Source organism: Tiliqua scincoides, chromosome 16, assembly GCF_035046505.1.
Source record: "Tiliqua scincoides isolate rTilSci1 chromosome 16, rTilSci1.hap2, whole genome shotgun sequence".
Lineage (NCBI taxonomy): Eukaryota > Metazoa > Chordata > Lepidosauria > Squamata > Scincidae > Tiliqua > Tiliqua scincoides.
The window spans coordinates 779,931-803,146 of NC_089836.1; the positions used below are offsets into that span (position 1 = coordinate 779,931).

General features: G+C 50.0%; 2 protein-coding genes across 4 annotated transcripts in view; one reads left to right on the top strand and one right to left on the bottom strand.

Moving 5' to 3' along the window:
* Window positions 1–23,216, top strand: part of NOTCH1 (notch receptor 1) — a 787,535-nt gene that overhangs the window by 216,592 nt on the left and 547,727 nt on the right. The window lies entirely within an intron of this gene.
* The window catches only part of CDK5RAP2 (CDK5 regulatory subunit associated protein 2), a 108,237-nt gene that overhangs the window by 84,313 nt on the left and 708 nt on the right, over window positions 1–23,216 (bottom strand). For all 3 annotated transcript variants that reach the window (XM_066610710.1, XM_066610711.1, XM_066610709.1), the window contains exons 2-12: window positions 21,924–21,982; window positions 19,646–19,713; window positions 16,667–16,777; window positions 13,214–13,290; window positions 10,413–10,533; window positions 9,742–9,896; window positions 6,862–7,060; window positions 4,579–4,632; window positions 3,767–3,886; window positions 2,348–2,440; window positions 1,718–1,936 (exon numbers count right to left, since the gene is read on the bottom strand). In XM_066610710.1, coding sequence (XP_066466807.1) covers window positions 1,718–1,936; window positions 2,348–2,440; window positions 3,767–3,886; window positions 4,579–4,632; window positions 6,862–7,060; window positions 9,742–9,896; window positions 10,413–10,533; window positions 13,214–13,290; window positions 16,667–16,777; window positions 19,646–19,713; window positions 21,924–21,982 — 1,276 coding nt within the window. The remainder of the gene's footprint in view (window positions 1–1,717; window positions 1,937–2,347; window positions 2,441–3,766; window positions 3,887–4,578; window positions 4,633–6,861; window positions 7,061–9,741; window positions 9,897–10,412; window positions 10,534–13,213; window positions 13,291–16,666; window positions 16,778–19,645; window positions 19,714–21,923; window positions 21,983–23,216) is intronic.

The window sequence follows — 23,216 nt, forward strand, 5'->3', positions numbered from 1 at the left end:
TCGCCTCCGTCCTTCCCCAGAGGCTCACCTCCGCAGGAAAAACACAGCAGAGACTGCATCTGCAATTTAGTCCTATATATGTGGATTATGCGGGGCGGGGGGGGGGAAGAGGAACCATTGTGGTTACTCATCTGTGGACCGAGACACCCCTCTGCTGGCGTTATGGAAGACTGCAAGAGCCCTCTGCAGTTGACTAAAGCAGGCATGTGGCCATTTATTCATTCACTCATTCATTCATTCCACCTTTACTGGCATAAAAGTGGCCATTTATTAATTGTGCTCTGTGCACATCACATTTCAAAGCAGAGGCTTGACAGGCAGGTGGTTGGACTAGACAACCTTGGAGGCCCCCTCCCGCTTGATGATTCTAGGACGGCGAGGATGAGGTGGGCCTTAAGTTACACTGGTGAACCTCAGCGTAAATTCAATACTGAAATCATCATACAGAATCCAGCACTCTGACAAGCTGTCTCCATCCCTCTCTCAGTGTCACCCTGGGAGGGGGTATCAATCTTTTTCAGGTGCTGCTTGTCGTGGGAGTAACGACATTTGGTACCTGCAGCCTACCACACTTCAGTAACGAGCAAGGTATAAATATGGTAAATTCTCCCATTTTACAGTCTAGAACAGGGGTGTCCAAAGTTTTTGGCAGGAGGGCCACATCATCTCTCTGACACCGTGTTGGGGGCCGAATTAATTTACATTTCTAATTTGAATAAATTTACATAAATAAATATATTAAAGATGAACTTATATGAATGAATGACGGTCTTGCAGTAGTTCAAGGCCTATAAAAGGCCTTGCACGAAGCAAGGCTGGCCTTTCCTTTCCTGCTGCTACTGCATCACAGATGTGAAACAACAAGCAGTGGAGGGAGCCCTCATCCCACAGCTCACTCAAGAGGCCAAACAGTTGCCCTCATGCTGAGAGCAGTTGCATCGGGCCAGTGTGGGGTCCAACAAATATCTGGAGGGCCAGAGGCTCATTGGAGGCTAGGGGCTCCCTGAGGGCCACATAGAGAGGCCTTGAGGGCCGCAAGTGGCCCCCGGGCCGGGGTTTGGGCACCCCTGGTCTAGAACGCAGTCAGCTGGTGTTTTGCCCCAGAGCAAACCAAGGTGCAGACGGGACAGATTTGGTGCCCCAAGGAGTGTCAACACAGCCTCCAAGAGAGTAAGCAGATTTTACAGTGGTAGTTAGAAAAGCATCTCAAAAGCAAATTCGCCAGGTAAGAATGCAGCTACTCTCTATGAATGCATCTGTCGGGGAGGGGGGAAAATCTAGGGGCATCAACAATTGTAGGTAAGGAGCAGCTGACACCCCCTCCCAATGGATCCCTAGGAGCCATCCAGAGTCCTGAGGATCCAGTACTTGACCTCCACGATGCATGAGCTGCTTCTGAACCTCGGGGTGGACTCACTGTCTCGAGCTCTTGGTCCATTCCTCCTGCTCACACTTCATCGTACAACTTGCACCTGTAGATTCAACTCTGCCTAGACTGGACAGTCAACACTATGCTGCCCACTCAAGAGGGGAAGGGGTGGATTCATGCAAGGGAACGCACATTGAGGCCTTCTTTTCACACCAGAACTGAAGAGGTGGCAGCAACCTTATTCTTAGTAAAGAAATTCTCAACTCACATTCATCTTCAGAAAGTCAGAAACTATATCACTACTTTTAACTCTTATTTCTGAACACAGCAAATAAAAGGGATGCTCACATTAATCGTTTTGTCACTTCTGCTCTTCTGTAGCTGGGCTTCATCAAGTTCATTCATCAACCTCTCCCTTTCGAGACGCAAGTCGTTCAACTCTTGATCGATCCGCTTGACTTTCCTCAGGAGCTTCCGGTTCTCCATATCTTTGTTGAGATTTTGGGACCGCAGCTCCACCAGGAGGCCCTCTTTTTCCATCAGGAGGCTCTGACAATCTTCAGCACCCTGAAACACAAAACAGCGGGCCTTGGAAGGGTGCAAGAGTCACCCATCTTGAAAGCCTGGCTTCCCATACGAACAGCCTGGATCAGGCCAATCTAGTCCAGCTTCCTGTATCTCCCCTGTATCTTCCCACTCATCTTGACAGGCTTCCGTGATAAGCCAACGGTTTCCGTGTAGCAAATTCAGGACAGAGCAAGTTATAAAATCTAAATTTGCCGAAGAGCCAAGCCACATGCATCCTAAATGCCCACAGAAGAGACAAGCCACACTTAGGACTCCAAAAAGAAGGCTTGTAATTAACCCCCACTCAATACACATGCTCAGAAGCTCCACAAAAGCTCCTTCCCAAAAAGCCAGTCCACAATGGCTTGCCCAGGCAACTGTAAAGAGCAGCTGTGTTCTTCAATGCCTTACCTTGAACGTCTGCATCTGAGCCGTGTGGGTGGCCTCCCTCGCTTTGGCCAACGCTGTGCTGATGTTTTGAACTTCTGAATTCAGTTCGTCATTCTGAAAATGGGAAGGGGGTGAAGTCTCAGGGAGCTGCACAAACACATCCCCCCCCCCCGGGGACAATATATGACAAGAGCGACCCTACTGATTTTCAGAAGGTGGTGGATGTCACAAAAGGAACCACTCAATCCTCCCACCCACTTGCAAAGACAGAGAGTGCACCAACCATTGTCCTTTCGCCCAAACTGACCCACAACTCTCTTCAACAGGGTGTCTGTTGATACCAAGATGGCCTGAGAGCTAGGAACTGAAGCGGGGAGGAGCTACTCCCTGCGGGTCAGGCAGTCCAAATCTGTTTTGTGGAAACTCACTTCCTGGTGTGAATGAGGGGATCAACGTTTTCCCAGGGTGCCGTCCTCCGCTAAAGGAGGATCCCTCACCTGAAACAGTTTAACGGATTATTTTATACAGATTTTATCTGTCTACAGGCGTCCCCCTGGTATCCGTGGGGAATCAGTTCCAGCTGCCACACGGATACCGAAAACCGTGGACAGCAGCGAACCCTACTCAAAATTCCCCTCATTGCACAACTGACTTATCCGCCCGTCATGGCAACCCGCCTGCCACTGTCTCCTGGCTCCCTGCTAACAGCAAGCAGGAAGCACTCACAGGAAGCCGTTTGGTGGGCTGAAAACAACGTAATTGGAGGGCTACAATCACAGGCAGTTAAGCCAATTGTGCAATGGGGGGGATTTTTGATAATTGAAATTGTGGATACAGGATTCATGGATTGGGGGGGAGAAATGGGACACCTGTACAATCCTTTGTTCTGCTCTTCAGCCAAAGATGGGCTCCCAAAAAACTCACAACAATTAAAATGACAACAAAAAACAGATGCTGTATGAAAACATCTCTCCCCTTTACATCTCTCCACTCTCCAGTAATCTCAGCCTAGATTCAGGCTTCCCCTTGCCCTTGTCAGAGCAAATTATGCACATGGAACTTTCTGGAATACTGCTATGCTTGCCTCACCTCAAATCAGAGGACACATCAGACTTCCCCACTGCATCAGAAGGTGCAAGACTTCCCCGTATATAGGCTTCTTGGTTCTCATAGCAGCATGCCTTCAATTCCCACCCAAACAGCTATTAGCCATGATGGTGAAGTGAAGCTTTCTTGTTCCAAGGCAGTATACCTTAGAATAACAGCTGCTGGGACCCCTGGTGGAAACAGGATGCTGAGCCCTTGGTCTGACTCAGTAGGGGTCTTTCTTACACCCTTCAGTCTCAATTACTGGGTGCCTACCTTATCCTCCAATCGTGTGCGACCACCGGTTTATATACGTGGCCAATTTATGTGTGGTCCGGAACATAATCCGCTTACCTCCTTTTCCTTCCTTCTTAAAGCAATGGTCAAACCCTGGATGGTTTTGTCTCGCTTCAAAGCGTTTCTCTTCTCCAGCGAAAGCTCACCCTCCCGTTGCCGAAGATCCTCCTGGAGGGACTAGTGACAAAAACAGAAAGCTGTGCAGAGTTTGTCAAACCAGTCGCACACCTCTTGCACTGTGGGATTTTTCCAGGGGAATTCAACAAAGAGCAGTCAACATCAGCAGTGTTCCCCCCCCCCCAAAAAAAACTTGGCAGTAAACCCCCACATTGGAGGCACCTGTGGTCCAAGTACGTAAGATGTGCTAGGAAAAGGCAATATGTTTTTCTTGGCAGTTTCTTTCCACTTCCGGGTATTCTGTGCCGTAAGGAGGTACAAAAACGCTACACAGCTTCCCCAAAGTCCAATACAGTGTGCCCTCCTCCGCAGGCTTGGCACCCAAGGATTTCAGTATCCACGGAAAACAAGCCCGTGGCTGGAAGGCCTCAAGAGGACCTTCTGGACACAACCAAAGCCATTTCCGCTTTGCACCAGAAACTTCCGGTCGTGTTCTGAAGCCCTCCAGCCACAGCATTATCCACAGAATTCTTGAAATTGATCCCCCGTGGACACCAAGGGCCCACTCTACTTGCAAAACACTAATATTTGAAGTTCTCGCTTTCCAAAGGTTTGGGGAAAGGTGAGCTTCGGCTCCTCCACTTAGTGCAACAAAAGGCAATTTGCAGAAGGATGGCCTTGGCCTGCTGGAAGCTTCCAGAACCACCCATCAATATATGTGAAGGGGGGGAATAAATATGCGTCAACCGTACCTGAATTCTTTTTTCCAAGCTGTTTTTCTCATTTCGGAGTTCTGTTCTGAGAGCCTGCAGAAATAAGATTAGATTTCTTTTACTCCAAGATAAATCATACCCCGGACTGACATCAGGCTCTCAAGTTTCCAATCAGAAGAGGGGTGTGGGAGCACCTTCCGTATGCGAGATGGCTCTAGCTTCTGGGCTCTTTAGCTTGGGGGGGGGAAGGTGGTCAGGGGGAGAAGTGAGTGAGACGTATTTAAAAAGAGAGAGGTTTTGCCTTCCTCCATCCCGACTTTACTTATTGGCAACCTTCAGTCTCGAAAGACTATGGTATCGCGCTCTGAAAGGTGGTTCTGGAACAGCGTCTAGTGTGGCTGAAAAGGCCAATCCGGGAGTGACAATCCCTTCCACACCGGGAGCAAGTGCAGTCTGTCCCTGGTCTGTCTCCCTGGGTATGGGCCTTCCTTCTTTGCCTCTTAGCCTCAGACTGTTGGCCAAGTGTCTCTTCAAACTGGGAAAGGCCATGCTGCACAGCCTGCCTCCAAGCGGGTCGCTCAGAGGCCAGGGTTTCCCACTTGTTGAGGTCCACTCCTAAGGCCTTCAGATCCCTCTTGCAGATGTCCTTGTAGCGCAGCTGTGGTCTACCTGTAGGGCGCTTTCCTTGCACGAGTTCTCCATAGAGACACTGATTTAGGACAGACACCAGGAGGCATTCCTTCACACAGCAAGCCCTTTAAGGCAGGGGTTCCTAAAGTGCATGTTGCAACACCCTAGGGTGACTGGGAACACTCACTGCAGGATGTGCCCGTATCTGTTTCCCCACCCGGGCACCACCATCTCAGATCTCACAAAATCTCATGAGACTTGGGTGCCGCCATCTTGGGTCTTGATTGCAAGATAGGGGTGCCTGGCTGAGCTGGGATGAAGAGGCTGGGGGAGGGGGGCGCGTCGTGACCCAGGTAAGTTTGGGAACTGCTGATTTAAGGGATTTGCTACCATAGGATGCAGGGACGGCCCCTGGTGGCTCAAGAAGGGGACTGGACACATTCGCAGGGGACGGGTCTGCCGATGGCTACTTGTCAGGATAGCTACAGGGAATTAGCCAGGACAGTTAGCCTGGAAAAGCTTTAGAAAACATCCACGGATCCAGAACACAACAGCCAGGGTCTAGCTGGAGACCACACTAGGGATTGTGAGACTCCCAAGTTGTACCCGTGTTGCTGGCTCTCGGTTTTGCCACCAGGCTCAGTTCAAGCAGTTGATTATTAGAGCCCTTTACAGCCTGAAACCATGAGATTCAAGGAACCTCATCTCCCCACATGCCCAATCTTGTCTGATCTCGGAAGCTAAGCAGGGTCAGGCCTGGTCAGTACTTGGATGGGAGACCGCCTGGGAATACCGGGTACTGTAGGCTTCTACCAAGATCTCGGAAGCTAAGCAGGGTCAGGCCTGGTTAGTACTTGGATGGGAGACCACTTGGGAATACCGGGTGCTGCAGGCTTATACCATCGTCTTTCGAGACTGAAGGTTGCCAACCATCTCCCCACGTGAAACCACAGGCCCTCCCCAGGCATCTTAAGAGACCCCGTTTCATGCCCCCAAGCACTTGTAGGTGGGCAGGGTGCACAGGGAAGAGCCTTGTCAGTTGCAGCCCCCAGGTTACGGAACACTCCCCCGGGGAGGCGGATCAGATTCCTCCCCCACACCGAGAAGTTCTTGGTTACTGGTTAAGATGGCTGCCATTTACTCGTTTCAGTAGTCATCCATTTGCGGGGGGGGGGGAGAAATCACTCCTGTTAATATTGACATAGAAGACATCTAGGGTGCTTTTCAATGGGTGCTGCATAAGAACACAATTACAATTCATTCATGCAATAGAGAAAACGGCAACTGTGAGAGGTGCTCAAAATAGAGCCCTAGATGCATTCAGAGACCGTTGTGGCCGCAACAGAGAGAGGGACTCCATTTCATCCTGCCCCACTCAGCGTGAGAGAACGGCCCCTACAAAATATGCCTGTCTGCCCTTCAAGAAGGGGGCGCCTCACCGCTCCCAGGGCCTGTGAACCCCAACCTCAGGACTTGCCCTTCTGACTGCACAGCCACACAGGCTCCCCACGGCTTGCCCCAATTCCTCTCTCTACTGGGGCTCCACCTTGTCACCTACAAAAGGGTTGCTTTCACAAGCGGGCAATCCGTGTCCACTCTCTGGGCCAAAAGCCAACTTCCTTGGCCCTAGGCACCTGGAGCGGACCCCCCTCGACCGCCCGACATGCGCCCCACGGTTCCCACTCCTCTCACCTCCAGTTCCCCCTCCTTCTCCTCCAAAGCAGCAATGCAGTTTTGGATTTTCTCTTCTGACAAACTCCCCCCAGGAGAGCTTTGGGACTCTGACGCTTCTGGGGACGCTGGGCTGTGGCTTCGTTGAGACTTGGCCTGCTCCAAGTGCTGGATGAGTGCGTCTTTATTTTGCAGCGACAGACTCAGTTCCTGGATACATCTGAAAACAACAAAGTTGGACATGGCGCACCACCAACGCAATGTCTCACAAGCGTCTACTGTGCCTTTGTTTGGCCCTCCCCGTATTTCTTTTTTCAACTGCTTGCATTGTGCTACCGTACAGGGCAGGAGGTCTGGTCTAGAGGGTTGAGCCTCCGTTTGCCTGAAGATAACATCCGAAGGTCGCCAGTTCGAGGCCACCGGCACCGTGCGACCTTGAAGCAGCTGGCAAACTGAGCCGAGCTATTCCATCTGCTCTGAGCGTGGGAGGATGGAGGCCAGAATGTGCGACCAGATCAAGACAGAAACATCTGAATGTTGTGGTTTCTTGAAAGATAGAAACCTTCTTTCAAATTGTAAAAATCCCTACAGGGATTTAAGTTGCCTGCCTATGTAAACCGCCTTGAATAAAGTCTGAGGAGAAATCTGAGGACCAAGAAAGGCAGTATAGAAATACCTGTATTAGGACATCCACTAAAATTGAGTGTTGGAACAGAAAAGAGAAAATATTTCTTTACACAGCGTGTGGTTGGTCTGTGGAACTCCTTGCCACAGGATGTGGTGACCGCATCTGGCCAGGACGCCTTTAAAAAGGGATTGGACAGGTTTCTGGAGAAAAAATCCATTACGGGGTACAAGCCATGATGTGTATGCGCAACCTCCTGATTTTAGAAATGGGCTATGTCAGAATGCCAATGCAAGGGAGGGCACCAGGATGAGGTCTCTTGTTATCTGGTGTGCTCCCTGGGGCATTTTGTGGGCCGCTGTGAGATACAGGAAGCTGGACGAGATGGGCCTATGGCCTGATCCAGTGGGGCTGTTCTTATGTTATTATTATTATTATTACTGTATATAGCTCGGACAACAAACCACAAATGATAATTATAAAGGCAACTATAAATTATTGTCAAGGCCCAGGAGGATAAGACGGTCTCTTCACCTGGCGCCTGGAGAAAAGCAACACTGGCACCAGGCAAGCTTCCCTGGAAAGAGAGGTCACACAACTAGGGAGCCACAACCAAGGAGGCCCTGCCTGCTCATTTCAGACAACAGAGAAGGGCGACTGCCCACATCTGGGCAGCCTGCACCATTTCAGTTGTCCCTCAGCATCTTTGATGTTGTCATCTGCAGATCTATCAGTGGACGCACGGATGCCACCAAACATGGGGCGATAACTGGTGCGCCTGGAAGCCTCTTCCAGGTCACACCGGACACTAAAAGTTGTGAGTGCGTTTTTATTTTAAAGCGTTCCTGCCTTAGTGTGGCAAACCATACCTGCCGCAGGATCGCAGAGCAATCTCCGGTGCTCCCGGAAGCCATTTCCAGGTCACACCAAGGCCCACAACTCTCTCCCTTAACCCAGAGTCGGCCCAGAATGCATTGCAGGAGTGCTTATAAAACACTCTCAGGCACCCCAGGGCCAAAGGAGGGGATCGCGAGTCTCAGCATGACCAGAACTGGCTTCTGGGAGCACCAGAAAGTGCTCTGCAGTGGTCTGCTACACTAAGGTAGGAACTTATGAAATGCTTTTAATAGCGGTTTTGACTATCTGCTGATTTTGGCATCTGCGGGGGGAGGCAAAGAACTGACCCCCCATGGATGCTGCAAGACCACTGAACTTGCACGACTGAGACATACCCAACTCATTCCTTGCGCATTAAAAAAAACCCTAGCATGTCGGCAGGAAGGCTGGACTGGCAAGGCAAGGCAGGACCACAGCCAGCTCTGGGCAACTGCCTTGTTCCAGAGACTGATGAAGGCTTAGACTTCCCTCTTCCTAGTTCTGCCCCTGCAGTCTGGAGAAAGGGTGTTTCAAAGGGAGAGCCCTCCAGCTTGGAGCCTTGCATCCCTCCTTGCCCGCAACACCCCCATTCAACTGGCTTTCCTCCAGGGCTGAACTGAAGGGTTTTCTACGTGACCCAGATTTTAGAAATGGGCTATGTCAGAATGCCAGATGCAAGGGAGGGCACCAGGATGCAGGTCTCTTGTGATCTGGTGTGCTCCCTGGGGCATTTGGTGGGCCGCTGTGAGATACAGGAAGCTGGACTAGATGGGCCTATGGCCTGATCCAGTGGGGCTGTTCTTATGTTCTTAACTACAATTCCCAGGAGGCCTTGCAGGTCTCTTGTTATCTGGCGTGCTCCCTGGGGCATTTGGTGGGCCGCTGTGAGATACAGGAAGCTGGACTAGATGGGCCTATGGCCTGATCCAGTGGGGCTGTTCTTATGTTCTTAACTACAATTCCCAGGAGGCCTTGCAGGTCTCTTGTTATCTGGCGTGCTCCCTGGGGCATTTGGTGGGCCGCTGTGAGATACAGGAAGCTGGACTAGATGGGCCTATGGCCTGATCCAGTGGGGCTGTTCTTATGTTCTTAACTACAATTCCCAGGAAGCCTTGCAGGTCTCTTGTTATCTGGTGTGCTCCCTGGGGCATTTGCTGGGCCGCTGTGAGATACAGGAAGCTGGACTAGATGGGCCTATGGCCTGATCCGGCGGGGCTGTTCTGATGTTCTTACGTAAGGCTCACTCAGCATGACTGCCCATGGGAAAGAGTGCACTTGGCCTAAAAACAACCCGAGGCAGCCACTAGCTACCAAGACAAGCAAGGTGGAGCAGCCTGAAAAATAAACCGCTTTTGCCAGGATGAGAATTCCTCTCTGGTCACCAACGCGAGAAGCCTCACCGGTCTTTTTCTTCAAGGGCCACCATCATTTCCAGTTCCTTCGGCTGCATTTTGGGAATGGTAGAAAGCTGCTGTTCGGCTGCTAGTCGCAGGACCCTCTCTCGCTCCGTCACCATCAACGCCTTTTCCATCTCTTCGTGGGCAGTTTTCAGGTCCTGAAAACCAAAGAGATGTGCAATGAACAGACCAGGAGGGAATGTACCCAAAAAGAGGCAGGATTCTCATTGTGGTTGGAGGGCAACGTTTCACGGACACAGCAAAGTGAAGGCCGTTTTCCAGACCGTGGAAAACACTATGGGACCTCTTGCATGTGCCCTGTCTCAACAGGGTTGGTGCAAGATCTCCTGGCCCCCGAGACAGCTCAGCACATGCTGCCACCCCTTTGACCTGGCACTTCATCAGCTTCTACTTCCTCAACTCGCCTTTTGCCCCCCGCTCCTTCGATTTGAAAAGGAAAGGGAGATCACAGAGGAAGTGGCAGTGGAGAGGAGAAGAGAGCAGTGGGCTAGAGTGTTTCTGATGCTCTAGACCTCCATTCTCCTCTACTCCACGTTTCCTCTCTGAATCCAGGAAGTGGGAGGCGGAACCTTCAGTTTGAAGACTCAGAAATGAGCATGGCAAGGAATGGTGCATAATCTCACATACGTCCACAACGAAACTTAAGGACCTGCCTCCTCCAGAAGGTTTATTCTGCTCGTCAGGCTTTCCTCGCGCTGTGCTCTTTTGCGAGCCTCTTCCTTCAGGCGCTGGACTTCACCGTCGCCACCCTGTGCCAAGCTTTCGACTGCTTTGCTACGAAAAGAGAAGAGCACAGACCCACTGGCGTTTGAAAAGAGAAAAAAAATTGTGCTGCGTTCATTTGCTAACCGCCCTCGCACTTGTTCAGCCTATCCTACCTCGCAGGGTTGCTGGGAGGATAACGCAGAGCGAGAAAGAGGGCTTTGGAGGCAGGATGATGCAGCAGACATCTGTATATGTTTTATACAGCACGTCAAAACCAGTCACAAATACGATTTTGGTGATCCTTACACAAACCCTATAAGATAGCACACTATTATGGTTTCCATAATGTCAGTGGAGCAGAAGGGATGGCTGAGACCAATGGAGTAGCTGGCCCCAAGTCAACACTTGCGCTGTGTGTCAGAGGTGACATTCAAACTCAGAGCTCAACTCATATTTGTTCACTACTTTACCAAGGCACCTTCTCTAGCCCAGGTGGCTTTATTCAATCAATGGGGGAGGGGGAGATGTGGCAGATTGTGGCCTACACAATCCAAGAGGTCAATTTTTTTTAATTTCCCCCACACAATGTTGTTGGCAACCTTCAGTCTCGAAAGACTCTGGTATCGCGCTCTGAATGGTGGTTCTGGAACAGCGTCTAGTGTGGCTGAAAAGGCCGATTCGGGAGTGACAATCCCTTCCACACCGGGAGCAAGTGCAGTCTGTCCCTGGTCTGTCTCCCTGGCTATGGGCCTTCCTTCTTTGCCTCCTTGCCTCAGACTGTTGGCCAAGTGTCTCTTCAAACTGGGAAAGGCCATGCTGCACAGCCTGCCTCCAAGCGGGCCGCTCAGAGGCCAGGGTTTCCCACTTGTTGAGGTCCATCCCTAAGGCCTTCAGATCCCTCTTGCAGATGTCCTTGTATCGCAGCTGTGGTCTACCTGTAGGGCGCTTTCCTTGCACGAGTTCTCCATAGAGGAGATCCTTTGGGATCCGGCCATCATCCATTCTCACGACATGACCGAGCCAACGCAGGCGTCTCTGTTTCAGCAGTGCATACATGCTAGGGATTCCAGCACGTTCCAGGACTGTGCTGTTTGGAACCTCTCCCCCCCCCCACACACACACACTATAAACTATGCTCGGTGTCTTCAACCTTCCAAACACAAGACCCACGCTAACCCCAACATGCAATACGGTACGCAGTTCTAATTTTTGGATATACTTGGCGCTCCCATCTCCTCCTCCATTTTGCTAGCGATCCAGGACACCACGAATCACGCAGCAATGCTACGGCGCAGGATGCCCCAACGGGGGCCCTTGTACGGCCTTTGGTACGTGCCCCACAAGGCCCAAAACAAGGCCTCAAGTATACACATGCCTCATTAAGATGACCTTTAGGAAATGATGGATTCAGTTCATTTTTTTATTGAGATGATTTAATACTGTACAGGAATCTCCTATTATCCGTGGATCCCATATCCGCAGTTTTCGTTACCTACAATTCTCCAACCCCCACGCAATTAATTACCTCTTCCTTTGCGGCGCTCTTCGTTTACAGCCCTTCTTGTTCCAGAATGCTAGAGGAGGAACTTGAAAAGCAGTCAGCCAGAACGCTAGAGAAGGGAGACAGCCAGAACCCTCACAGGAAGGAGGAAGCCATCCGCTTCCTGTTAGCGTTCTGGCTGCCTCCCTCCTCTAGCGATCCGACTGCTTCTCGCGTTCCTCCTCCAGTGTTCTGGACCAGGAAGGGCTACAAAGGAAAAGACACTTGGAGTCACACGAAGTACAGGGTTCACTTTTATTTATTTATTTATTTATTTATTTATTTATTTATTTGATTTATATCCGGCCTTTCTCCCTGAAGGGCATCCACGGTGGCTCACAACATATTTAAAATACATATTTTATCTGCTGTTTTGGAATCAATGGGGGTCAGCCTGTGGTCGGTCTGTGGAACTCCTTGCCACAGGATGTGGTGATGGCGTATAGCCTGGAACGCCTTTAAAAGAGGATTGGACAAGTTTCTGGAGGAAAAATCCATTACGGGGTACAAGCCATGATGTGTATGCGCAACCTTCTGATTTTAGAAATGGGTTATGTCAGAACGCCAGATGCAAGGGAGGGCACCGGGATGAGGTCCCTTGTTATCTGGTGTGCTCCCTGGGGCATTTGATGGGTCGCTGTGAGATACAGGAAACTGGACTAGATGGGCCTTTGGCCTGATCCAGTGGGGCTGTTCTTATGCTCAGCTGACAAGGGAGGGCACCAGGATGCAGGTCTCTTGCTGTCTTGTGTGCTCCCTGGGGCATTGGGTGGGCCGCTGTGAGATACAGGAAGCTGGACTAGATGGGCCTATGGCCTGATCCAGTGGGGCTGTTCTTATGGGTGGGGATGTATCCTCTGTGGATTTAGGATGGAACCCCTGTATTCTCTCTCTCCTTGAGCGCTCTCAAAATGTGGAAGGAAAAGAAAGGAAGAATTTTTTTTTTTAAGAGAACAAAATGATTGGACAGATGCTGCAAACCGAATTTTGTAGAGCGACCTGGAGCTCTTCAGTGACTGAGTGCATTGCCCATTACAAACCCAACGAACAGGAGCCAAATCAGACACACCATCTGGGGCACAGAGGCTAATCCACCATTGTCAGCACGGGAAGGCAAAAAAAAAAAAAAGAACGAGCACTTCGCTGACGCAGCATTCGAAATTCAAGGAGGTCGATTAGCAAAATCCAGCCAAGTCAGGCGATACTCACGAAGCCTTGATGAGCAATTGTTCTCGCTCCCGCAGTTCTCGTTTCAGACTTTCCAATTCCACTTTGAGCTCGATGTTCTAGCGGAACGAGAAAAGCAGAGGCCAGCTCACTCGGCTCCCAACGACCGCCATGCCCAACACACCCCTACCCACTGCAGGAGGCAGCTTGGCAAATTCAATATCCAATTATGCCCGACAATTACAAATGGATGTTTACAAGATCGGGCCGCAAAACGGACACTTTAAGACGGGTTGGCTCAGAGCACTGACAGCCAGAGGCAAATTGATAGGATTACGTCCCGTCTGTTAGTGCTTAATACACACCTGAGCTGCCAAAAATAAGTCACTGGGAAGCAAATTGGTCGCTCCATACGGCAAGCCCCCAAGGCTACGAGGTGGACCATCCCTATGGACCCAATTTTTAATTCCTAATCCTAGCACAAATTATGCAGACCGACACAGGAATAAGTGGGTCCTCACTATCCATGGAGATCTGTTCCAGGACTCAGCGTGTGGTTGGTCTGTGGAACTCCTTGCCACAGGATGTGGTGCTGGCGTCTGGCCTGGACGCCTTTAAAAGGGGATTGGACAAGTTTCTGGAGGAAAAATCCATTACGGGTTACAAGCCGTGATGTGCATGTGCAACTTCCTGATTTTAGACATTGGCTATGTCAGAATGCCAGATGCAAGGGAGGGCACCAGGATGAGGTCTCTTGTGATCTGGTGTGCTCCCTGGGGCATTTGGTGGGCCGCTGTGAGATACAGGAAGCTGGACTAGATGGGCCTATGGCCTGATCCAGTGGGGCTGTTCTTATGTCCTTAACTACAATACCCAGGAAGCCTTGCAGGTCTCTTGTTATCTGGTGTGCTCCCTGGGGCATTTGGTGGGCCGCTGTGAGATACAGGAAGCTGGACTAGATGGGCCTATGGCCTGATCCAGGGAGGCTGTTCTTATGTTCCCCACGGATACCGATTTTCACAGATAATTAAATCTGTGGAAGTATCTCAAAGGACCTCCTGGAAGTCTTTGGCGTGAACTGGAAGTTCCTTCCAGTTGCATCCAGCAGCTCCTCTGAAGGGCTCCAGCTTCATGTATAGAAATCCTAGGAATGCGAGTCCACAGAGAAGGAGGCCCACTCTAAGTCAGACTGCGTTCAGTGGGGCTTGGAAAGTGCGCAGGGCAACATGGTCCTAATTTCTAGACACGGGGTATTGCAGTGGTTAGGACACCGAGCTGCACACAGCACCTCCCTCCTTGCCATTGCCACGGACTTGCTCCGTGGCCTCGGGAAAGCCTCAGTCTTCCCCGTCTGCAAAATGGAGATAATCATGAATTGACTTCCTCGACAGCTGTTAAAAGCAGATCAAAAGAATACACGTGAAGCTCTTTGCACACTCAGAAGTGAACATCGACGCCTAAAAGCACAACCCCACATGTGGTTACTCAGAAGTAGGCCCCACTATAGTCAATCAGGCTTGGAGATAAGCATGTATAGGATCGCAGCCTATTATTACTGAGAAGCCAATGTAGTGCAAGGGCAAAGTGTCGGACACGGGTTCAAATCTCATGCTCACTTTGAGAAGGTTTGACTTCCCTGCCTATCCTGATCTCTTAATCTTTCTCGCGGGCTGTTTAACTGCTGCAGTTTTTATTTTGCTTCCGGCTTTATAAGTCTTTCAACAGGCCCTTTTAAGAGCTGAAAGGCAGGAGAGAAACTCCTTAAATAAACAACATTAAATTCAGCTGGGGACCAGAAAACAAGGACCACCCCTTGTAAACAGAGATGGTTGGGGAAGGGGAGGCCGAGAACTACAGTTCCCAAAACCACGGCGTGGCATTCTGTCTGAGCCAAAGCGTCAAACAGACAAGGAAAGGGATTGCTTTGAGCGACAGATTACCAGCTGCAGAAATTGCACTCGCTACTGGGAATCAGCAGCTGGATTTACTTCTCTAATTTTTTTTTTTAAATTAGGCATTATCTCTGACGTTCATTTGATCTACAGGACCTTACAGAACAAAGCTGCAGCAGGAAGTCTTGTAAGAGGAACAGACAGCTTCGATTAACATGAATCATCTCCTGCCACAGTTGGTTTGATGTAAGGGGGGGGGGATTATAATGTAATTTCAGAAAACCTTTGTTTGACTGATAAGAGAGTAAGACTGAACAAGCCGTTCCGATTAAAGAGGAGGGAAAGTGCTTTGATTAAGGCTCCAGCTTAATGCAGTTGTTTCAATCCAGCATGGAAACTGCATCGTTTAAAAAGTAATCCTCCACATCACAGAAAGGTCATGGGAAACAGCTTATTATTGCGCATCGCACAGCCGAAATCTCGTGGAAAAGTTGCAATCAAAACCTCCTGCACCCGTGACTCATGTTCAAGGCGATGCGAATCTATGGCCCAGACCACATGCGCCAAAAAAGAAAAAAAAAACTAACAGGATCAGCACACATTAGGAAAACCCACATATCTCTCACCAGGCTGACCAGTGGCAGGGAAGCGACCACTGTGACCTCTGCCACCACAAAAAGCCCCTGGATTGCAGTGAACATGTGGTCGCACATCCTATATGCGCTGAAACCCATGGATGTGTTTTTCCATGACAGAGCGGCCGATTAGGGAACCAACTCTAAGAGATTGTTTGGAAAAGATCACAGGGTGGCCCCATTCCGACACAACACCACACTGGGCGCGCACTTCTCACCTGCGCAAAGAGCTCCACGAGTATTACTTGGACGCTGCCTCTACAGCAACCCGTATAAAGCAGTGGTTCCCAAACTGGGCACCACAGTGCCCAAGGGTGTCACAGTGAACTTAGAGGAGCACTGCAGGATATCCCCAGAGGCCTCTTCTTACTGGCTCTCCCAGGTGCCACCATCTTGAATCATGCAAGATGTCGTGCAATTCAAGATGGTAGCACCTCGAAGAGTCAGGCAGTGGCACCATGACTGTGGTAAGTTTGGAAACTGCTGCTTATTAGAGAAGCAGGCATCATCACCCCATTTCAAAGACAGGGAAAACTGAGGCTTAGTGTGCACATAGGGTAAGGATTATTAAGCTGAGGGTACACTTAGACTAAAGCCACTGGGTGGGTTCACACTAGTTTCAAATCAAGGAAATTCACAGCTGATCCTCTCAGCCACAACACCACACCAGCAAAAGCCACAGGCCTGCGCACTCCTTGTCCCCGTCTCTCAACGCATTAAGCCGGACAGGGTGTTGGGCTACATGGCCTTTTTTGCATCAGGGAACGGGCATAAAAATTCTACATATTCACCTATAGAACCAACTGCCACCCACCATCACATATGAACATGGGATGCTAAGACTTGTTCACTCGCTACAGCGAGAACCAATCGAGATCAAACCAGTGCTGCAAGTCAAAAAGGGAAGCCCGCGAACCCCCCACGGCACACTCCCAAAGGTCAACTCCCGGCTGGGCCGCAACACCTACAATTCGGTAGACTTCCTCGCTGCGACCGTCGAACTTCTGCTGCATCCGCTCTTCCAGGAAATAGATCCGGAGCTTCAGGTTGAAATTCTCTTTCCGCAGTTCCATGATTTGCTGAGACAGAGAGAGAGAGAGAGAAACCACATGAAATATGCACACCATCCCCACGTCCAGGTACACCAAAACTCACTAGACATTCCACTTCTGGGCTCAACTTCCATTTCATTTGGCACACAATAACCGTACACAATAATTTGCACACACAAAAAAATTTTTGTGGCTCTCAAAAGTGATGACATGATGCAAGTTCTGTGGTCTTTACTTCTATGAAGTCGCTCCCCGACTTATGTACTGGTTCCATTCCAGACAACCTTATACAAGTTGATACGTACCCAGGTTGGAATCACTGGTCCGGTTCATGTAGTAATGGAGGAAAGAAGGGAAGGGTGTTCACAGAGAGTCCTTTACCCAGCATGCAATTAGTCTGTGGGACTTGATTAGACCTCAGGAAGCAATTCCTGACGGTCAGGGCAGTTCGGTGGTGGAACAGATTGCCAAGAGAGGTGGTGGACTCTCCCTCACTGGAGACCTTCGACAAGCACCTGTTGGAGATGCTCTAAGAGGATTTCTTGCTTAAGGCAGGGGGCTGGACTAGATGACCTCTTAGGCTCCTTCCAACTCTATGATTCTATGACTCCTTGCCACAGATGTGACGTCATCTGGCCTAGATGCCCTTAAAAGGGGATTAGAGAGGTTGATGGAGGCAAAGCCTATCACACATTACGAGTCTTAATGGCTGTATGCCGCCTCTGGGTTTTAGAGATTGCCTGTATCTGAATGCCAGAGGCAAGGGACAGCAACAGGAGACAGGGATCTTGTGGTTCTCATGTGCTCATTGGGGAATCTGGTGGGCCACTGTGCGATACAGGAAGCTGAACTAGATGGGCCCCCTTCGGCCTGATCCAGCAGGACTCTTTTGATGTACTTACTGCCGCTGTTCCCACCATGACTGCTACTATAGCAACTCACCAAATGACTATATAGCCAGCATCAGCACTGGTGGCAGACTGGGGAGGGTCACTGCTCCCTGCCCCTTCCTCCAAGAGGGCTCTTTAGACAGAAAAAACACAGGCGTCTGCTGAGACGTCACTTAGCAGCTCAGCGGCTGGGAGGTGCTCTGCAAAGTGTCGCCACGACAGAAGCGGCACTGCTGAAAGGGCAGCTCTGGGAGACCCCAAGTCTCACGTGGCCCACTTAAAAAGCTTCTGTGGGCCACATGCAGTACGTGGGCCTTTTAGTATGACAACCCAGGCCAGAAGAAGGAGCAGAATTCCAGTGTAAGGCCTGTGCCAGGCGTACAGACAGCCCAAATTATGAACTGGGGACAGTTCTCGGGGGGGGGGGAGGGAGACCACTAAGTGCGATCTTTACCCTCAAGATTTTAAACAGCCTCAGCCACTGGCCCATAAAGACAGGCCTGGCGCCCAGAAAAAGACAGTCGATTCAACCATCTGTCAACGTGCCCCATAAAAAGAGGGTCAAATATGGGAGAACCGCACTGGATGAAAAAGAAAGGAGGTCTTAATGTTTTGGGGGAGCAAGTATGACACACTCATTCACATTCTGCAAGTGCTTTCCATGTGTCGTCATCCCCCCCCCAGCACGCTTCTCCCACTGCCTGCCAGATGCTTTCCAAACGTGGAAACCAAACACGTTTGCCAATCGCTAATGAAATATTGATACCTGAGCTTTTGCACAACAAAGGGAGCTGGCGTCCTGGGTTTAGGAAGACGCACTGAGCCCAGGGAAAAGGAGGAAAGAACTACAGTGATGGGGAGATTCCAGAGAAGTGGATATCCTCTCCCCGGCTCACGAGTCTGGCCTTTGGCATCAAACTAAAACACGATGGGCAGCAGATTCAGACAACTTGTTCGCTGGACGCAGAGGTGATTGACTGAACCAGCTGCCACAAGAGGTGGCGACAGTCAACAGCCTAGGAACCTTTCTGAAAAAGGACTATAAGCCCAATCCTATCTAGTTTTCCAGTGTCAGTGCAGCTGTGCTAACAGGGCACGCACTGCAGGCTGTGATGGGGCAGTAGACACAGATGCCTCCTTAAGGTATGAGAACATTCGTTCCCTTACCTTGGGGCTGCGTTGCAAATGCACCAGTGCTGGAAAATTGGATAGGATTGGGCTCTAAATCTATTCATGGGAGAAGGAGAGGTCTATCCCTGGCGACCAGCCACAAAGACAAAATGAAACCTCTGTGTACGGAGGCTTCAGACTACCTCTGAAGTCCAGGTGTCGGGGGGAGGGGTTGCAATGGCAAGGAAGGGCCATTTGTCCTCATGCCCTGCTTGGGGGCTTCTCGGAAGTCCTAGCAGGAAGCAGAACTAGGCAGGACTTTGGTTTCGGCTAAGCCAGGGGTCGCTTCAACCCGCAGGCCTTGCCCCATTGGGCTATCCCAGCACTGCCTTTCAGCAGCTCCATTTTTGCAGAGGCTCTGGGAAGGAAGGGATGGAACAAGGACAATCCAAACACAAGGAACGCAATGGGAGAAGTGGGAGACCAAGAGGGGTGAGAGGGGACGATGCCGCTGGGGTGCTGGGAGAGCCCAATTAGCACACAGGCTGCCCTTTCAGCAGCGCCGCTTCTGCCGAGGTGTCACTATAAAGAGCAAGCCTCAGCGGCTGAGCTGCGAAGTGACACTGTGACATAAGGGGCACTGCTGAATGGGCAGCCCATGTGATAGTTGGGCTCGCCCATATCTTGAAAACGCGATCAAGTCGTAGTGAGTCAAGTGAATCGTTCCTCACAGGAGGGAGCCTGGTGGAGCGGGCATACGTGTGGCTCCTGGCCCACATTTATTTCGAGGCCCAGCCAGCTCAGGAGCAGCTCAAGACCCCACTTTAATCCAAACATTTGATCCCCACCACACAACTTCAAACGAGCGACCGGGTCACTGAGATGGCTCCCTTACATTTTCAAAGTCCTTCATGGTCCGCGCTCGGGTGGGCGACACGGTGTCTTCAGCCACATCCGGCAACACTGCAGGGTGGAGAAAACAAGTCAGAGGGGTTCAAACTCCAGAGACAGCAAACGTTTGCGTGTTTAGTAGATGGGGGACCAAATCCTATCAGAAGGGGGAGGACTAGGGCCAACTCTGCCAACAGACTCAGAAAAGGGACCAGCCTCTTCCACACCTCCTAAACCAGGTCTCACACCTGGCTCGATTTAGGATCACCGACTCCCTTACAAACCTGCCCCTTCTTTACCAGCAGACCCCCATTCCTTTCCGATCGGGGTTAGTAACAAACCAGGATTGGCTGTAACATGCGAACACCAACCAATCCCGACCCCTTCTATCCATAGTTTACAAAAGAAACCACAATCCTAAGCCAAGCCTCAATCATGGGTTTCAGATCATGGTTTCTTTGAAACTACAGTTAGGACAAGCCAAGTCTGGTCAGCTTGCATAAGCCCAGCCAATGTGCCCAATCCAAAAGTAGAATTATTCCCCCCCCCCATGTGCACAAGTGGGGAGGAGGAAGCACTTATTGCTGGGACAAGGAGACATCCCACAAAGCCACTGTTTAATCCTGGCTTTGTGTGACGTCCGAACCAGCCCGCCGCCTTCTGCAGTCTCTTTTTTCCCCAGGCCTAAAGGACTCGTGCAACACGGTTTGGAGACTGGAGATCTTACGCTTGCGGCTCTGAGCCTCCCTTGGGGACCACAAAGAAATTACATGATACATCACAGGGCATACTGAGAAGCTCATAAATAAGTCAGTCTCCAGGAAGGAGACAACCAAAAGGCAGCCTTCAAGAGCTGAAAGTTTGGAAACATCAGAGCATTAGAAAAACAGTCAGCCCTCTGTATCTATAGGGGTTCAGTTCCAATCTGTCCCACCCGCCTGCAGATACCAAGATCCACTGATACTGAGGTCTGCTGTTAAAAAGTCAAAATAAGTCAAAAAATAGCCTTTCCTTTTGTAATGCTGCCTCTGTCTGTCTGTCTGTCTGTCTGTCTCTCTCTCTCTCTCTCTCACACACACGCACACACACAGAATTACATCAAGGGCGCAATCCGAACCAACTTTACAGCACTGACATAGCTAAGCTAATGGGGCATGCACTGCATCCTGCAGTGGGGAGGGAGTCAAAGAGGCCTCCTCATGGTAAGGCCATGTTTGCTACCTTACCTTGGGGCTGCACTGCGGCTAAGTCAGTGCTGGAAAGCTGGTTAGGATTGTGCCCCAAGTCAGCAATTCTTAAAGTGCCCATTTACTATATGTGGTTATTTGTTTGGTGGGTAGGAGTTAGAGAAAAATGGCACCCAACTGGACAGTATGAAATATAAAATAATCCATACATTTTCAAGAGGCCCCTGAAACCCCTGATGTTCTCATAGGATAAGGATAGGATAGGATAAGGATAGGATGTTCTCAAGGATAAGGGCCCCAATCGAAAAAAGAGGCATTGAATGTGGAATTTAATACTCAACTCTGGAAGAGGTGGTCAAGAGGAGTGAGCAGAGAGGACAGATAGGAGCTCGACACGGGCCCCTTCCATCCTGAATCGCAGGATCAGGACCAACCATAGTTGAAAGCAATGACAAATGCTTTGAGGGTACAGAAAGATCTGGAGCTTCCACATGACTTTTGAGTTGCCAAAACACACCTGGAACATTTCAGAAAATGCCCACCTTTTTCTATTGGATTTGCTAGAATGATCTTCCGAACCCTGCTCTAGGCCTTCAAACCTGGAATCTTTTCTAGATGCTTCTCTAGATCTGCCTGGTGCTAGAAACCTAGGTGCTTTCCTACACACACATGTCCTACCTCTGAGCCATGAGTCCAATGACTTGAATTTATTTATATATATATTTTTTACTCTGCTGGGATTCTTTGGCTACCTGCACTGAGCATTCAGACAACTCAGAAACCAAAATCACTCAACAGAGAGAGAGAGAGAGAGAGAGAGAGAGAGAGAGAGAGAGAGAGAGAGAGAGAGAATGTAGAGGTCCAGATACTGGAATAACTTTGACAGAAGTCTGTAGCTTGGCTCACCTTTGTCCAGGTAAAGGCCACCAGGAAAGTGCGACTATCATTCAAATGCTATGCACCTCTGCCTTTTCTCCAACAGGATTTAGCAGCTGGGTACAGACAGGGGACTCGGATGTCCACGTTTAAGTTCTGCATCTCCCCCCACGTCCACCCCATGCCAGGTTTAGGAACCTCATGCTCTAACTGTCCTACCTCCCACGTGAATACGGACATCATCTCCTGAGACATCTGGTAGGCGGGAAAGGTTGACACTGGGGAAGAAAGCAGGACATGATTCATTTGTGGAAAGCTGGACAAGGCTCATGGGCCAACACAAAACCTTCCTAGACCCGCTCATAGTCTTGTTTCTCAAATGTACACAAGGTCACTGCAAATCACACACCCCACACAGAGGATCAGTTCTAAAGAGAGTCTGTCCAAACCTAAACCCTACACATATTTCAATCCAGTTTCAAGGCGAGAAATGGCTGGAGGCCCTCATCGGCGATCGACATGAGGACACCAAGAGGGGAACATGACCCTATTTATTCCCCAAGAGCCCTCAGCAGCCTTCAATAGAAGCATTTAACGTATCTTTCGGGGGCTGCCTGCCTAGGTTTGCAGCTGAGAGAGGGTCCTGTGGCAAGAGCTGCACACAAGGCCACCCTTGTGCCATCCCAACCATGTGCCCCCATTCAGGGAGCTCGTCACTATCCACACTGATGCAGCCCGTCACCTGCATAGGGGTTTTTCTTATAAGGTTATATTATTCCTTCCACTGCTTTTGAAAGCCAACCAAGTCAATATAAACAAATTTAGATAACGTTCAGAGGTGTAACCTTCAGCTTCAGGAACAGTCTTTATACCTAGCAGAGAGAGAAACACAGAGAAACCCGAACCATAATCCTCCTTCCACTAATTTGTCTAATTATAACTCCTTTCTTCCCCCCCACACACACTTTTTTTAACACCACCTAAACCAATATACATCTACAGCATCATATAACAACAGCAGCAAGCAGTGAAACCTCCAATATCAAGAACAGTCTTCCCAGACAGTGGATGGACACGGATGGATGGACACTCTTCCCTCCACCAAATTGGTTAACCTCCATTCCTGCTTCTTTTTATTTGAACACCAATGTCCTGTACATCCATAATACTGAACAAATACAATACCCAGAGGCAGAACCTCCAGCTACAGGAGCAGTCTTCCCTGTAAGCAGCAATACACAAACACAAAATATAACCCTCCCTCCATGAACAGGGCTAATCCCTCCCTCCCTCTCCCCTTTCTGTTTAAACATGACCTCAACCCACAAACATTGGTGGCCACTGGACAGCTGTTAACAATATCCAGAGATGGAACCTCCAGTTCCAGGACCAGTCAACCCAGTTAGTGGTAAGACAATTACCCTTTCTCTATGGATATGGTTAACCTCCCACCCCTTTCTGTTTAAAGATGATGGCAACTGACATACATTGGTCATTAGTGGCAACACATAC